General features: G+C 49.7%; 1 protein-coding gene across 1 annotated transcript in view; it reads right to left on the minus strand.

The window, feature by feature from the left end:
* GALNT14 (polypeptide N-acetylgalactosaminyltransferase 14) overlaps positions 1 to 17,904 on the minus strand; it is a gene marked incomplete at its 5' end in the record, with an annotated part of 60,231 nt that overhangs the window by 10,403 nt on the left and 31,924 nt on the right. Inside the window, 7 exons of the mRNA XM_008943362.1 lie at positions 396 to 488; positions 2,787 to 2,913; positions 7,332 to 7,435; positions 8,826 to 8,910; positions 9,592 to 9,679; positions 13,266 to 13,387; positions 15,382 to 15,447. Of these exons, the coding sequence (XP_008941610.1) occupies positions 396 to 488; positions 2,787 to 2,913; positions 7,332 to 7,435; positions 8,826 to 8,910; positions 9,592 to 9,679; positions 13,266 to 13,387; positions 15,382 to 15,447 (685 nt within the window). The remainder of the gene's footprint in view (positions 1 to 395; positions 489 to 2,786; positions 2,914 to 7,331; positions 7,436 to 8,825; positions 8,911 to 9,591; positions 9,680 to 13,265; positions 13,388 to 15,381; positions 15,448 to 17,904) is intronic.

Consider the following 17,904-nt stretch of genomic DNA (forward strand, 5'->3'; position numbering starts at 1 on the left):
GTGGCAAACTCCCTGCGTACAAAGCACTCACTCCTTTCTAACAAAGCCTTATCAGGCCCCAGATCTGATGCTTTTCCTGCCCCTCAGCTGCCAGCGAGACCTCTGGACTCTCTCTGCCAAACTCCACTCTGGGACCAGAAGTACTTGTATCTAATGCCAAGGGCAGGACATAGGCAGAGGGGTCTTCCCCCACCTTGATTTGGTTCACTCACTGGCATAAACCAGCTCCCAGTACAAACCAGGGGTTTATGTTTGATGGCTGTGCTCGTAGCGTCTGCCCACCGCCAGCACCCAAGCGAGCGTTCCCCCGGGCGCGGCGCAGGCAGGGCACCGTGGGCACCCCCTGCAGCAGGCAGGGCGCGGGCAGGGCACGGGCAGCAGGGAAGGACACTCACTTCCCGTAAGGCCTCCCCTGGGCCGCGGGACGAGCCGCGTAGTAGTACTGCTTGAATTCGTCCATCCACACCTCCGCCGTGCGCTTCGTGTTCCTGCAGGAGGCAACGGAAGGCAGGTGAAGCTGGGGAAGGTGACTCGCTGAAGTGCATCAGCTAATCCATCCTGCTCTCCACCCATCCTCTTCGGCTTCACCTTTGAGCCAGCCCACCCCTCACGACTAAAGAAGGTACTCCTGCTCCCCATTATTCCAGGGACCAAACACAACAGGCCAAAGCTTGGGTTGAGAATTCACGATTTCAAACTCAGTTGGATGCTTTGCATCCATCAGAGTCAGATTTGAAGCCAGGCAGGTGTGCCTGGGGTTTATTTAGTGGCTGGGATGGAGCTCTAAAAAGCAGTACAACATTTGCCAGAGATTGAAGGCGAGTATTTCCTTTGTATCAAACCTCTATGGACTCTGCTGCTTTGCACTCCTGGATTTCACTGAGGCAAGTCTCAGCGTTCAAAACTTCAGAGAAACCACCCCGCTCACAGTGCTGTAGCATAAATGTCAGTCTTCCACATCAGCTAGGTCTCTGCAGGAGGTTTATGAACCTCAGGAAATCCTCTGTTGACTTCAGGTGGTTCTAACTCTCCTTGTAAATGGTTTTGTTGCTCCACATCTATCTGCCCATCCCTGCCTGGGCCAGGGGAGTCCTCCAAGCTCCTGCTCCAAAGTGGGGCAGTGCCTCCATGCTATTGCTACCACACCTCTAACCTGCAGGTGCCACGGGGCAGGCTCTGCATCACATGGCCAGAAACGGAGACAGCCTGCATGTGAAGCCAGCACAAGTCTGGAGCCTGAGCTGTCTCTCTCACTGAAGTAGAGGCTGTGTGGAAGAAAATCAATATCTGGCAGAAAGATGGAGATATTTTTTGCTAACATCTCTGTTTAAACAGAGGTATCACATAGCATCAAGTTGCCAGAAGCTGCTTCTCCTCTCTATATACTATAACATTAAGTTTAAGGCTGATAGAAACCATAAGGTTAATAAAATCCCACCTCCTAATGCCTACAGATATGTTTCTCTAGATTGCTTTTCAGTCCCTTGCTGATTCAGTGCTTCTTCCTGTTTCTCTAAGGCCACTGCAATAGTCTTAAGTGCTCTTGCTCAAGAGATGCTTAAGTCACAGTGTCTACATCTGTACCCAACCTTCCCCAAGGTGCAGGGCTTTTTTGTCTGGCTTCCTGATCTCATTTCAGTTTATAAGAAACAAGGGGATAAACGTTGAGGCTTATACCTGGGCACTGATCCAGACCTCCCCAAAGTCTCCAGACACCTGTGCCTGAGGTGAAGCCAGAAAAGCTGTACCCATACAAGCTCCCCTTGCTCCTCCTGCAGGTGATGCAATGCAGACACTGCCTCTTCATTCAGCTTTGCAGTAACTCCAAAAGTAGAGATTTTGCCACATCCCAGCCTCTTCTGTAGGAGTCTTATTTCACTACCAGCAGCAAGAACCCTTATCATGACTCTCAAACTTCTGCCTTCCTCCTTGATGCCAGCAACACCCCATGCCCCTTAATGCCATCTTTTTGAAGCGAAGTGACAAGGTCCCCTTCCTGCCACACATAGCTGGAAATGGCACGTTAGGTGTAACTAAGAGATATAATTTGCACTCCCCAGCTTCTTGCTTCCTGCAGAGTGTGAGGCAGCTGCAGAAAGCCTGGCTCAGGGGTAACCCTGCTGCAGGCAGCTGGGACTTCACCAACACCCTCAGCTCCTTGGGAGCTGAGGTTCCCAGAACTTTGGGAAAGCCACACAAAAAGGAATGCCTGGTATGTAAACATACACAAACGGGGCTCAGCTGAGAAATGACCCTGCATTAAGGGAGCTCCCTTGGTGTGGCCAATCGCTGCCCCTGCTTGAGAGGCAGCACAAGCCCAGAGGCACCTGATCCACCACACTGTTCAGCTCCTCTCTCTGAAAGGCACCAAATTTTCTGGTTCAGCTGAGCCATGCTCAGCCCTCAGCTAAGGTTGCTGGGTACCGACAGACATTGCTGGTAGCCTGATTTCAGGTCATTATAAATGTGTTCTGACAAACTCAAGGTCTAAACCATTTGCTGTTCCAATAGCTAGTGCTCAGGGAGATGCTGGGGCCAATCCCTCCATTTCCATGCTGACAAAAGATACCATATAAACGTCCTATTTCTGTCATATTCTCACCACTGTGGAAATCCTAAGGGAGAGTCGTACTGACTTGCACTTTCTTAAGCTCAGGAGATCCCTGCCCAGGGATATTTCAAAGTTTTCCAAATAAACTTTCCTCCTCATCTTCTCTGTTCCCTCCTCCCTGCAAGGCAGTACCCTAGTCTGCTTCACAAAAACTAGGCAAGTACAAAACACCTACTTAATGTATGTATTGGCGTTTCCATCTGGAAAGACGTACGGATGTTTCTTGCGGAAGACGTGTCCAACGCGGCTGCAGGGGATGATCTCCAGGCTCCCTCCACACATCCACACACGGAAAGAGATTTCTACAAGAAAAGCAGCTTCAGCGTTTTTTTTTTTTGTCCTTGAGCAGGCTGGATCCCAGTGTTACCTCTCACTTCATTCTCTGCCACATGAAACTGGGGTAAATCAATTACCAGAGGGGCTTTCCTAGGCACAACTCCCTTAAAAGCACATTTCAAAGCTTCTTGCGATCTGTTTGAAGTCAGTGCACTTGAAACCTGCCTGTTCCAGCACAGCAGGTGCCATCACAATGGCAAGAGCAAGATGGTAAGTAGGTCCCTTTTCAGGCAGCCCTGCTTAACGTAACAGGACCATCTTGTTGGTTTTGTGCTCCAGTAATTACTTCTGCACTACCTGTCTCAGTCACTTCTCTCCAAAGGGCTGTCAAGTTCACTAGGAGAGGCCACGACTTCTGTTTATTAATGACTACAACCGTCATTATCTTTATGAATCCACCACTGATTCTGCAAAGTGAACAGAGCTGTGCATCCATCACGTCTCAAAATGCATAGGCGCTTACCCTTTCCAGCCCACACTCTGGGCAGTGAGTGCCAACATTGCAGTCCAACAAGGCACACACCTTCACACAAGCAAGGGTTAGCAGTGGGAGGGATTATCCCAAAAACATCTGGGTAAGCTGTCATCACAGGAAATGTCTCCCAGTTGCCCCAAGCTGCTCTCTGTCTGGTCCACCAGACCCTTCTGGAGGAAAAGAGCCTGTGGCACATTTGACATCAGAAGTTATGGGGCTCTTGGCAGGGAGCTGGATGAAATCCTAGCTGGCAAGGTAGGACGGGTGAGCAGAATGGCTGATCTAATGGGTCCATCTGGTCCTAACTCCTGTGAAGCTATGAATCTGCAGCTATATCTGCAGCTAAGCAGAAAGTCAAACTTAGACAGAATCAGCATGGAAAAGAAATGAAATTAAAAAGAAAAGGCTTCTGCAGTTCTTTGTATCTTATTTTATCATAGAGCTACATGTAGCATGTATTTACTCCAAAACTACAAATTCCTTTTCAGTCCTCCCCCACCTTTAACTACAGAATTCAGACAGGAGGCCACCCATCATCTTTGCCAGCTCATGCTCCTAGCAGTCCCCTCACATATGCCAGCACAAGGATGACGTGTCCCCAGGTTGTATGTTGGCAAGAAAAGTGCCTGTGGCAGGAAGGCCATTTGGGGAGCGTGGATGGGAGTTCTCCTCCTCTGCCAGTCCATAAAGCTGCCATCCCTCCAACACCAACTCACAGCTTCGAGGAGCAAAGGAGAACCGGAGCCTGGACCTCCAAAGCCACCTACTCTCAGCACATGTGGCTCAGCCTCAAGGTGTACATCACTGCAGAGGTGGGGGCCACCTTTGCATCGCTCCCATCCCTGCTCCCAGGACGCCCCCTGCTCCCAAGCTGATAGACACAGGAAGCTGGCACAGCCACCAAGCCCTCTGGCTTTGATATCCAAAACTGAAGGCTTGAGCCCATCCCCGACTCCTGGCCCTGGCAGCAGGGATCACGAAAGGCGTGGGTGGGGAAGCACAGTAGGGAGAAGTATTTTTTTGCAGAAATCCCCTCCCTTTGCCTTCACTGCTGTGCTTAAAGGCAAGAGCTGCAAGAGCAGCTGGAGCCTCACCCCTTTCCCCAGTGCTGGATATTAACAGGCCCATAAATCCTGCCCTTGCGCCGTGTCCTGGTGCTATATTGGGAGCAACCTTAATCACAGCTGCAGGGAAATGAGATTACGGCAGGATGTGGCCACTCTAAGCTGCTGTGCTCGGCCGCCCGAGCCGTGGGCAGCACGTGGCTGTGGCTCTGCTCTGCCCGTGTGCCACGCGCTGGCCACACTGCCCGAGCTGCTGTGTCAGCTAAAGGGGGACGAGCAGCCGTGAAACACAGCGTGGCTGCTGCGTCTTGCCTGCCCCTCTCCTGCTCAGCCTGGGAGAAGAACAGCTTCCTGAAGCTCTGTAAGGGTAAGACTTGCACCGGTCACTCCTTGCCTACTCTTGATTTAAAGCCTAAGGAATAGGTAGGCTGAGGTGATCTCTGAGTGTTGTGCACTGTGAACACAGAGGAGCCTGAGCGCTCTGCTTCAGACATGTTGCACCCTGCAGACCCTACTCCAGTCCCAGCAGAAGCAATTAAAGCACAGGTTTCAGCGAGTAGGGATGACCCACAGAGCCATCCATGGCAGTTAACAAGCAAGGTCCCCCTCCAGACAGGCATCTGAGAGCAAAATGCCTCGGGAGGAGGTAAACTGAGGCACCAGTGAAGGCATGGCATGGGGCCAGCTCAGAGAAGCTCCAGTTGCCTGGACTAGGAACTGACAGCATGCTTCAGCTGGCCCTTGAGAGGTCTCCAGTGTGAGCAGCCCCTCTGAGTGACCCACAGGAGAGATGTGAGCAGTGTGTGCTGGGGTGCACTGGGCTTGGCCTTAGCTTGGCAGAAAACCTTTAGTGCCTCTTGCTGGCCTGCAAGTCCTTCTCATCAACTCACCAACAGGGGATTAAGTAAATTTAAAAAGTAAAACACCTACAGTCTCCTCCTCCTAACTCAAACACGCTTGCTTTTGTTTTGCCTGAGGTCTCCAGCCCCCTCTAGCTGCCCAGTAAATAACATTAAAGGCAACAGCGATGCTCCCCAGGACCAGATCCCTGCATCCCCTCAGGACTAAGCTACCAGAGAAAGCAGGGTTCACTGCACGAGCCCAAGATGAGCAGCCCCTCAGTGAGCTCCTGCTCTCTGCCACCTGCCCAGAGCTGACCGGGGCCAGCAGGGTCACCGCTGCCCTCGCCTACATGCAAAGGCCAGGTGGGACACGCTGTCCTCTGCTGCACTTCCAGGAGACCCAGCCTTGAGCTGGGCACACTTCTGCTCTCAGGGCCATGGGCAAGATGGGATCTGCCCTGCTGCTGTGTACATCTGCAGTTTTTTGTTCCAGCTAACCTCCCTTTTGTCACGCCAATGCCCTGGGGCAGCATCACACCCTGCAACACAGCTAGAGTATGTTCCTTTGGGATCAGCAGTGAAGGGAACATCATGCTCAGGAGGCTGGGCTGTAAGGCCCCGTAGGAGCACGACTCCTGCCACGGCAGGGCATGAGGCCAGCTGCCAGGATGGAGCTCCCCGAGGGCAGGCTGCCCTCTCAGCGCTCAGCTCCCAGCATCAGCTCGGGCTGGCTGGCTGCAGTCACACAGTGACAAGCAGAGAGGGACAGCAGGTCAGGCACAGCATGGCAGTCTCTTTTCTGCTGTCTAGCTCCATTCTTGGATGCTTTGTTCAGGCCACTGATCCAGCAGGGGGGCAGGAGGGCTGCCACTCCTCTCCTCGGTTTCCTCAGAGCCACCCCACTCAGAGGAGCAGATGTTTTGGGTCAGCCCGGTGGCAAGACAGCCACCCACAGAGAGAAAAGCACGAAGGAGCAAGATCCTACTGCATAATGAGATATAAATAAATAAAATATGCTCCAGGAAAAAGGCATGTGAGGGAAACAACAGTGCCAGTCAGCAGCTGGGTTACTGCAAGGCAGCAGCATCTGCTCCCTTGGATTACTGACAACATAGCTGTGTTAGGACACAAGATCCTCCCTTCCTTGCTAGCCAAACTCCCCAGAGGTGTGAGCTATTTAAACCAGGTTCTGATCTGTCTCCCTGACAGTAAGTGCCTCCCCTTTTTGCATGGATACACTCCATTGCTCTGGTCTGCAGCATCACTACAGCTTCAAAGATCAAAGAGCCCATCCTGATCCTGATCCGCTTGACATGGGGGACAAGGGAGGCTGTTACCTCTTCCATGTGCCCTCTCAAGTTCGCATGCAGGAGATTTCTTAATGCCCATCTTACCCTGTGATAATTGGCAGAGGTGACCCAATTTAGGCCATCTCTTAACAGTTTGGGTTTTTTTTTTTTTATGCATGAAAAATGACAGTGTCAAGGAGAGCCTGGCTGTGCTTGGCCATCCAGTGACACAGGAATGAATCAGCAGCCATGCTACTTTGCCACCTGCTTGCATCATGCTGATGGAGATACTGTTTCAGGCACTCTGCAGATTCAGGAAGACACTGATGTCTCGGTTCAGAGCTTCAAAATGGTGTCATCACACAATGGAATAAGACATATCTTTGCTTTATTAAGATCAGAAAGGTATAGGAGGGGGTGTGTGCTGTTCTCTCATCTGTTGGTAACACCAAAGCTGGAAACTCTGTGGTTTTGGGTATTGTCCTATAGAAAAATCAAAGCAGCATCAAAGGCAGGGAGTCCTGAACACCAAAAATTGCTCACTTCATGGTTATTGAATCTCTTACTCACCTGAGACCATAACTTAAAAATATAAGTGAGGGAGACCGCACAGAGCATTCAAAGTAAAGTCCAAAATTATCTTGTATCCATCTGGCATGACTCAGGATGAGAAGCCAACACAACAAAGCATAGGAGGAAGAGTGAGTGACTCACCAAAGTTCTCCCCACCCCAGATGTCCATGGCACTGTCGTACTTCCCCAAGTGGTTGAACCAGGCTTTGTCGATCACAAACAGCCCCCCAGCAATGATGGGAGTCCTGCAGAATGGGTAAGGGAAATGGGGACAGACTCTCAAACACTGCTGCAGCACCTGGATGCACAGAAGCAGCCCCTCCCTTTGCCTCCTCTTCCATCACCAGGACAATACCTGTGTATCTCCTCTCACCAAACAAGCACAACACACCTCAAAAAGCATCTGAGTCTTTCTTTCGGCTGCCTTGGTATTTTGCTGTCAATCACAACTTGCCTGGCACTTAATGACTGGCTAATGCACCCGCCAGCACAGCTTCTACGAGCCCAAAGTTCACAGCCCTGATTGTAGGCTTCAGCATCAAAAATGCACTTAGCACTCGGGGGGTTATTCACTCAGACGGGCTTTTTGCCTGGAGTCAGCCTATTAAGAGCACTATTCCACTGGGGAGGGGAAGGCAGAGTGAATTCAGAAGGGCTTTTTAAAAGCCATCACTAGCTGTGTGATCCTTATTTCAAAACAGGGTTATTTTTCATTCTTTGGATTAGCTAAGAAAAACTGCACAGAGCAAGTCTGTGGATGAGGAGGAGAAGGAGGGGGCATACCCAAAAGATAGGTTGAGGAGACTCGTCATTTGCTGGCACAAGTCCCATCTCCATTCAGTTGCAGACAGTGTGGATGCCTTCGTGTAGGCCTGGGAGGAGCCAGGGTCACTGCAGGCTCATCTCCACACTGAACTACATGGCAGGACTACCAGAAATGCCAGGCGAACCTTTGGGAAGCCAGCAAGATCTCCTGTTAACAACAGCACCCTAAGATGGAGCAGTGCTTTGCTCCTCTGCACGACTTCTGAAGCCCTGAGCTTCCCCTGACACTTGGTCTCCTCCACACCACACATGCCAGCGCTTCACAGCTGGGGATGCAGACACCAGCACCAGGCTGGCTGCCAGGAGAGATTCTCAGCAGAATGGAGGACTGCCTCCATCCCACAGCATGAGGACAGATGGCATCTCTCTTGTTCAGTTTCACTTATCCCTCCTGCACATCTTTAATTTCTGAGGAACCTTCAGTGAGGTCCAGAAGAGCAATGCTGATCTGGAAAGGCTGGACGAGACACCACATTTTTATCAAATGGGCTGAGGACACTGCCTGAAGTTGAGAGAAGCAGGAGTCTAGAGTACAGGGCTTTTCTCTTAACCAGCTAGCCTCCTTGGCACTACCAAAATACAAACAGCCATCACTATACACCTTCTACCTCTGCAGTATCCCCAGGCTTCAGTGCCGGGAGGTGAAGGAGTACTGCAAAATCCAACCTAGCCAGGAGCACGCCACAGGAATTAGAAGTTCTGGAAGGAATATCACACTGCTGTGGTACATGGTGACACACATGATGTCAGATGAGATGCCTGTCCTGCTCCGTGTTCCTTAGGTGCCTCCTTCCTCCCCTTGAGACTTACTTAATGGGTTCGGTGGGATCAAGTCGTTTGGCTTTCAGCTCTGGGGAAAGCTGCTCCCATTTGAAATGCAGACTCCAGTCAAAACCTAAAACCAAAGCAGAGAAGTACCATGGGGAAATTAGAAATGGGTATGGGTTAGGAGGCAATACAGGCTGCAGAAGCCCCATTTGACAGAGTATTTTCCCCGTTTTCAAATCCCTTAAGCCATGGAGATGCAGCTCTTGGGAGAAGAGTCCAATGACTAATATATTTCACTACTGCCTACAAACCAAAAATAACATATTGCATTACAATTGCAAAGTCAAGCACTCCAAAGGCAGGAGAAGTCAGAATTAAAGCTGCTGCTGAAGCCTCACTTTGTCCCCTCGTGCACACAGATACACGCTCTGATGGATACTGCGTGCTACAAATAGCACAGGCATACTAATAAGCACTACACTGACATCCTCCGTTTGTTGCCTAGATGTCCCCCATCTCCCCTTGTTGGCAGCTCAGCTTTCAGTGCTACTAAGAGTGACTTCAAGATGACCTTTCTTTCCTGCTTGACCACCTTAGCCACTGTAGCAAACACCATTGCTCACGCCACACTTAACCTGTCTCTAAAATAGCCTGGAAAGAGCCAGCGGGGAGCACTGAACAGCACTGACGTACTTTTTGCAAGACAGCAGGAGCTTGTGGTGTGGTGCAGAGCCACCAGCTCCTTGGGCCAATGCATGTTCATACCATGGGATGGATGCCAATGGGCATGTGTGTGGCTTGGACTTACCTCCTCTGAGGTCCGAGGAAGCTGCCACATAGGCAAAAGTGTCCAAGTTGATGATGTCAATAACAGGGCTGACCACTCGGGTGGTATCCTGGAAAGCAGAAGCAAAATGACCCATGACTTCAGATGACATTGCTTAAACTGCTCAAGGGATGCTCTAAACTCATGGAGACACAAGGTGGCTAGAAATCTTGTCGAGTATTGTCATGGACAAGTGCTCATCACTGCCTCCTCCTCCTCAGCCACCACACCAGTTCAACCAAGGAATTAATGGCAGCAGCATCAACTGGCAGAGGTACTGCTGGGAGCCAAGGAAGGCAGGCACCATCTTTCCCGGGAAAGAGGACTGCGTGCTGCTGGGCTGCTGAGCTAGCATCTCACCAGCTTGGGCTTCACCCACAGCCTCTCCCTCTGCAGGCTGTGCATGTGTTCAGCACCAAACACGGCTGGATGCAAAGGTCTATCCATCTCCTTCAAAATCACCCTTTTCCCGTCCCTTCAATACTTCTTACTGGATTTCAGAAGTCAGGTGACAAACAGAGAGTTGAAATGACAGAGGAAAAACACAGGCAGTCAAGCAGCTTAAATAGAGGCATTTTTAAAATGTACAAAGTATGGGAATACAGTTGAGTTTTGCCAAAGGTGTGAGAGAGTTAAAAAAAAAAAAAAAGACCTGAATGACTTTAAATAGTTGGTGGTGATTTAATTAACATCTTGTTATGGGCAAAGAGATTAAACAAACAGTTATGAACAAAAGTATCTACAGGAGGAAGAGACTCTCACAGCTTTCACTGTCTCTTATCTCCCCTTTTCTTTTCAAAAAATCCCAAACTCCAATTATAGCTCAAACTCAAGCTTTCACCTTTCCCAAATCAAATATTTTTTCACAGCCATGCAAAGGAAAGCATCTGAGCATACATGGGGCTTGCAAAAGACTTTGTTTTAGAAATTAGTCTGAACAAAGAAGTATTCAAATGCAGCTGTATGAAGAAGCAACCAAGGCCATGAGCTGGGAGCTGGACTAGAGTTCAGGTTTTCTAAATGAGCGTGACAAAAGCTCAGTATATCCGTAACAACACTGAGTTACATACTGCATGGAGAAACTCAAGTCACCTCCAAGTGCAATGAGCCTTTCAAACCCGTCCTAGCTGCTGCATGGTGTCCTCCAAACTACCACAGCTCAACATACTCAAGCATCCTTCAGTTGCCTGAGGGTAGAGGAAAGGTTTTAAACAAAGCATCTATTTGCTTTGTGTGATGAACACTGCAGGAAAAGGATTGTATCTAATCATTTAGAACTTGCCCCTTACTGGTGAGCACTTCCAAGTAGCCCACGATCATCCCCAGTTTCAGTTCCACACCCAAACTCCCTGCACAGCGCAACTTCTTGTGAGAAAATCCCCTCCACCTCTTGGCTGAGTGCACTACTGCAGAGCGATAGCAGCCTGCAGCAGTGCAACCTTCTCCCTGCCTCACTTTCCCTGCCATGTTACGGGGACATTTATATTTACCAAGCTTTCAAAAAGGTCTCTCTGACCCTCAAAAGAAAAGCATGACAAGCTCAGGAGCTGTTGCTATGATTTATTTTGGGCTGAGCTCTAGATCTTATTATAGGCAGTTTCACCTTTTTGATTTTTTTCTTTTTTTTCTACCCTCCCATGCCATTGTTAATATTAACGATACCCAGATCTTCAATCCTCTTTCACATCAAATTGTCAAAAAAACAAAAATGCATTTTTCCAATACTCTTCTCAAACAAACCAATTTATGGAACCAATTTATGGATACATTTCAGCATTATTAAAGGACTTTGACTGCAGCTTGTCTCCCAATCTCTACATCATGACCTTGTAAGGGTCAACAAAAGGGGCCACAGTTGCTCCTCTGGCTTCACATCAGCATCAGGCAATGCAAGAGGGCCAAAGTTTCCCGTCACCTGCCTCCCTCTGCCCCAGGAGAGCATCAAACTGGGAGGGATGCTTGAGCTGGAAGCAGTAGGTCACCATCCATTGTTTCATCCCAGTGCCATTTGTAAATCCACTCTGGAAGCAAGCTCATTGAGTCCTACTGTAGAAATATCTTGGGATGGATAATTACATTTTTAGAGAAGCTATTCAACCAAAACCCAACGCTAATGGCTTTAGAGATAGTTGATCCCTAAGTAAAAATAAGGGCCTGTGCCCACACACTCACAGTCTCACATACCCAAATGTGATTGTGCAAAACACACGCTGCCCCTGCTGCTCCCTGGGACACATACCCTCTTGAGCACAGGGCCAAGACTCCCCAGGCCCCCTCTCTTCCCTTTACACCCCATCACTTGGTCTTAGACTTTCTAGTCCCACTTGTTTCCAAACCCACATACTGAGCATGCACTGCCCACACCCAACAGTGAGCATGGGCCTGGGGAGAGGTGCCACCAGCTGCCAGGGAAGCTGGATGTGGCACCCAAGGGGCACCTTCACATGTGTCCATGGGGGTGCATGGTGGCATACACAGGCTCTGGTGTTTCCCACCACAGAAGGCTGTGGGAATAGCTGCTCTGCCCAAGAAAAGAAGAAAGAAGCAATGCACGGGATGGCTGGTGGTAGTGAGAGCCAGTCATTGCTCCTTTGCTTGAAACTCAGATCACGTTAGCTCAAAGCAAACTGTTCCTAGGAGTAACACAGTAAGGAAATGCTCCTTCTAGGAGGATAATCCTCACCGAAGCTGTGGGAAAACCATCTCTTTAACACAGCCTGAAGGTGGCAGCAGTAACATTTCATACACTTCATTGATCAATATTTTAACCCTGATGGAAAGGGTGGGTACGGTGGGCCTGGGAAAGAGGAACCTGAGGACTCTCTGTCCTTATCCTGCAGCTTCTGCGAGCAGTTAAACAGCAAGCCAGAGACACCCTGCTTGCTTTGCAAGCCACTCAACAGCCTTCATAGTAAGTCTCTCTTGCTGCTTGGACTGCAAGTCACCAGGCAGGGTAAGAGCAGACAAAAAAAAAAGCCTTAAAAAAGCTCAGTGGAACAACCGATGGAGTAGATTTAATGGTGAACCCTGGGGCTGGCCAGCTAGGAGGCTTGAGTGGGGTACTACAGCATGTGCTCCTGTACCACTCTTGCACAGAGCTCCCACTGGCTCAAGTGACAAGGAGCCAGGAGCCTCCATGCACACGTCTGGTGAGAGAGCTGCCGCCGGCGAGAGGCCAATGTCATTGTCTGCTCCGAAATCAGCAGAATTTAAATCCTATTAAATCAATTTATTAGCGCTTAATTTGCATGAAATTAAATTCGGCCCCTATTCAAGGAGCCGTCACTCCCTTAAATCATCAGCGCTGAGCATTTTACATGAGCCTAATTAAAAACTCTGCTGGAGCACTGCCCATGTATTCCCCTTTCACCACTCAACCTGTGCTTCCCAGTTACTGCCCCGCTGCCCCAGGAGGCACCTTGTCACGCCCACCTCCACGCTCTCCCAGTCAAGGAGACAACCCCACCTGGCTGCTGGGTGGAAGAACACGAGCAAAGGCCACTCTGCACCCCAAAAGCTCATCATCCTTTTCTCACCCGAATGCTTGCACGCAGTTTGTTACAGTTAGGTGGTTCATTTCCCATTGAGAGGGAAAAGGAGCTGGACATCAGTGGTGCATCCCCTGAGGGTGGCCCTGGTCTCCCAGGAGCACTCACCTCTTTGATCCTCTGCAGCAGAGGGAGCAGCCAGTCCTTATTCACCTCGCAGTGACTGTCCAGGAAGGTCAGGACTCCTGCTTGTGCCATATCTGCACCTCGGATTCGGGACCGGATTAGACCTGCTCAAGGACACATCACATCAGCTGCTGCTCAGATAGTTGGGGAACATCCCTGGGTCTCCTGCATGGCTTCCTGCATGGGTCCAGAATGGTCTCCTACACTCGCACGTCTCCTGGGTTGTGAAGCATCTAAATCTCACTCAGATAAAACATGGCTCAGGTTCATTGCCTCCTTCCCAGTGCTGCAAGGCACACGAACTGTTTCCCAAGGTCACTAAAGCAAATAAATGGCTCCACCTAGATTAATGATTTATGGCATTTATGCCAATCCTTAATTTGTGCAATTATTTCTGCTGTCACCTTCTGGGGCAAAACACGACTCCAAATGCTTCCATAACTCCCTGCAGGTAATAAATCTAACATAGACCTAAGTCAGTGGGGAATGAGCCAGGGGAGTCAAGGGTGGGATCACCTCGTGCCAGAATTAGACTTTTCTCAGACTGCTGACTTTCCCTCACCATGCTCCTTTCAGGTCCCAGTGACCCCCAGATCTCTCTCCCACCCTGGGAGCACTGCTGATCTGCAGCTCAATGAGGACACATTTTCCACTAAGGAAAGAAGATTGGCTCTCAAAGTGCTAAAAGCCCACCTGGCTTCTCAGAGCCCTGATGGCAAATTTAGAGTCCTTCAGAGCTGCATATGGATTGCTGCATGTGCTTATGAGACAGAAAAATGAACAAAGAAGGAGGTCACGGAAAACAGCTGCACACATGGATTTCACACCAGACTCTTTGACAAGATCACTGCCCTTAAAGATGCTCTGTGTCTATTTATACAGGAGGCAGCCAGCTTTCCAATGCTCCTGCCTGCAGCCACTGCTCAAAGGAACTGCACCGTAAGAAAGGACATGGTCCACTGGCAAATGGGAGGACGGGCAGTTTGCTCAAGTGGAGCAGAGCTTCTTGGTGAATGAGAAAGAGCAGTAATAGGAGAGACAGGGAGAGATAAAGAGAGAAGAGTTTTGGGAGAAGCTGCATCTCCGTTCCACACAGGAGGGTGTCACTGACTTTCATATTAAAGCTCCCTAGAGGTAAGGGACCAAGGAACAGCCTCTGAGCAGGAGGGAGAAGGACAGGAGAATGAAGCCTGGAACAATCCAGCATTTGCCAAGGTCGCCTCCTGCAACACAGGATGTCCCCATATCTCTCTCTGCAACATACAAGACCTTGTGAGTAGGCACAGCCTGCTGTACCTACCCCAGCCTTCTCCAAACCCTGGAGATCTGAGGGACAGAGCTTCAGTGACCTACTAAGTGAGGTAAGACCTCCAGGTTGGACTTCCAAATTCTAACTGCTTTATAAAACACCAACACCTCCAGGTCCACCCAATGCTCCCTCACATATGTGCCTTAACAACACAGGAGACCTGCAAAGCTGAAACCTGCAGAAAGAGTCTACAGACAAACTCTCTCTACTCCTCAGTCTCCTGAATGTGACACAGACCTGGAGTAACACCCACAATTCTCAGCATGAAAAAAACTTCTTTGTTTTTTGTTTGCTTTATACTGCAAAGCAAGACTTGAAAACACCCATTCAGACTGTGTGGAGCTGGGAAATGTCCTACAAGGTTGCCAGCAGCAGCCCAGTAGGGCATACATTCATCCTCCATATAGCCCTTCTTAATCTTTCAAATATAATTAATTATTTTTTCAAAAAAAAAAATCCCACAGACGCAGCAGGAGCAGATCTCAGCTCTTTCATTAGAGCAAACATCTTTAAAAATAAGACCCGGGGCTTTGTTTTGCCTGTTCTAATTTTCTGGCTAATAAGCTACAGCTGAGCCTCATTGGATAGCTTAATAGTCCCATCTCTTTCAGCCAGAGAGGAGATGCATTTCAAATCCCGGCTCTTTATCACATCTCCTTTTATCCGGGCTCCCGTTCCCAGGAGCTGCTGACCTTCCTTGTCACCCGCTCAGATCTCCCCCCACTCCATCACTCTCACACCTCCCGAAATCTCCGTTTCTCACCTGGATTGTGGGCGGGCAGCTCTTACCTTCTCGGCGTCCGTTCCGCAAGCACTTCACCTTGGGGAGCTTGCCCAACAAGCGACAGTCATCAGCTTGGGAAACACAAGGGCACAACGTGTCACCTGGCAGCCCTCAAGTGGTGGCTCTGGCAGCAGAAATGGTCCTGGGGGAAACTGGGAGCAGGGAGAGGATCCCGTGGTGGGCTAGTTGATGTCTTGTTAGGGCAACGGCACTGCTGGGGCACAACAGGCTCACCCCTCAGCTCATGCAGCATAAATCAGGACTGCCAGAGCAACTGTTTTCATAAAATGAGTGTAAACCCCACGGATTTACACCAAGAACCACTGGATGAAGCTGTAATGCGAGTGTGGAAGAGCCATGGCTGGGGTCAGTCAGAGGTTTTGCACACTAATGCAAATGACTATTTCTGGTACCTGCAAATCAACACAAACTGTTTGATACGTCTGCCTGGCAGGACAGAAGCCTCCTGTGGCCTGCAAGCCCTGAGCGAGGAGAAAAGAATCATCAAAGAGAACCCTGTGGAGCAGCTAGGGGCTCCTCATGCCTGATGCAGCTGCTCCATGGGGCAGAGAGGCCCCAAAGCCACTCATACCTGTGAGCTAGGGAGGTCCTGCAATCCCACATGTAGTTGCTGCCATTGCTTTCACCCCCGTGCTGCCTGCAGCCCCAGCATCCCTCCTTACCTGCACTTCTCCCAGCAAGACTCACCACATCCCCCTCCACACACCCAAGCCGTGACCTCCACAACCCCTCCATGCCTCTCACCACTTCTCTGCCTCCTCTTCCTCAGCACTTCAACACACGTGCATGTGCCACATCCCTGCCACCAACCCCGTGTGCCCACACCAATCTCCAAGCGCTTTCATCCCCTCCAGCAACCTTTGTAGCCAAGAGACATGACCACACCCCTATATCCAACAACTGGGGTGCAGAGCTGCGCTGCTCTGCACATACCAGGGGAGCAGGCGTGGCAAGGGTTGGCTAGGGACCTACGGTGGAAGTTTGCTGGGAAGAGCAGGAACCTGCATGCAGAACAACTGCATCCTGGCAAATAAAAGGTCGATGGCCAGTCAGAGGTGAGAAATGAGATGCAAACAGGTATGAGATAAAAGCACCTATTGCTTAGGGTGGGTTGCAGGGGAAAAAACTGACCGTGTGCGTATAGTGTATTATGCAAATAAATGTATTTTATGTAAATGTATGCAAACTAGATGCCAGCAGGCTCAGACTATCACAGGAAAGGAGATGTAAGACAGCTGAGAAGTGCTGATTTCGAGTAGCCAAGGGGCTGCTCTAAGTTAGGCAGGAAACAGACTCTCCCCTGGTGCTCCAGGAACAAGAGTTTGAACTCAGCCCTGCTCCTTCTCCCAAGGCTCACACCATGGGGTGTGCTGCAACAGGGAAACTGCATTTCTACACATCTTTCTCCTTTAAGAAAAGCAAGTGCTTTGTCTATTTAGCCAAATATCCATTTAGTCCCTCCACCCTCCAAAAAGCCTGGTCCCAGCTTGAGTCCTTGGACCTGCCCCTTTCCTGCATGGCAGGCTCTCTGCTGGTCCCCAGGCTCACCTAGCCTGGCCCCCCTGTGCACTGGAGTTGCTCCAAAGCTCACTGTAATCACTGCAACCCCTTCCCCTGCCCTCAGTGACTCCCCAGGGAGGTGTCAATGCCAAGAAGTGGGTCTCGTGTGAAATCTGTCCCCAGTGCTCTCTGAGGCAGTGCCTATTTATAACATCCAAGAGCAAAGCATAGATCCTTTTTTAAAAAAAACTCTCTGGCTTTGTTTTCAGATTTCTGAAAAAATAGCTACATGTTGCAGCTGCTTGAAATCTAAGTGCTGCAGACCACTCAGCCTAGGTGTATTTTATCACCCTTTTTTATGTCTGAGACAGTTTTTTGAGCACTTTCAGCACCTGGATTTTCCACTTGCCCATCTCACCAGGCAAGGTCAGTAGCTGGGCTTGTTCCCTGGGAGCCCCTGTGGTTTTAGCTCCCGATTTTTGCTGAAGATCAGATCTATTGATTTCCCTTGAGTCATGGTGTTAACCAAGAGAGAACGGCAGGAGGGCGAGGGCTGTCTGTAGCATACAGTACCATTTGTGGTGCCTTTCATAAATGGGCAGCCCATGCAGGAAATCCTCTTTACATGGGTGGAAAAGAGTGGAAAAAAAAATAATAATTAAAAAAAAAAAATCAGGTACTGGCCACCTACATAAACGTATGCAGAACATATGCACACATCAGAAGGGTCAGACTATCACTATTCTGTGCAATTCCAGTGGTGTCAACCCAGAATTGCTCCTGGCTGCTGCTGAAAGCCAGATTAAACACAGCACAGCGACAGCAGGATACAACTGTGTAAAGATTGGATTCATGTCTAGTAGGCATAAAAGTTATTTGCCATGCACTTTTCTTGTATTATTTTCAGGAGAAGAGGTTTGATCATTTGGAATGTGAATTCTCTGCACAGCAGGGTTTCCTCTCCACACCTACAGAGCTTTAAATTTCCTTCCACTTTGACAAACTCT

Source organism: Merops nubicus, unplaced genomic scaffold, assembly GCF_000691845.1.
Source record: "Merops nubicus isolate BGI_N331 unplaced genomic scaffold, ASM69184v1 scaffold4977, whole genome shotgun sequence".
In the NCBI taxonomy this organism is placed as follows: Eukaryota; Metazoa; Chordata; class Aves; order Coraciiformes; family Meropidae; genus Merops; species Merops nubicus.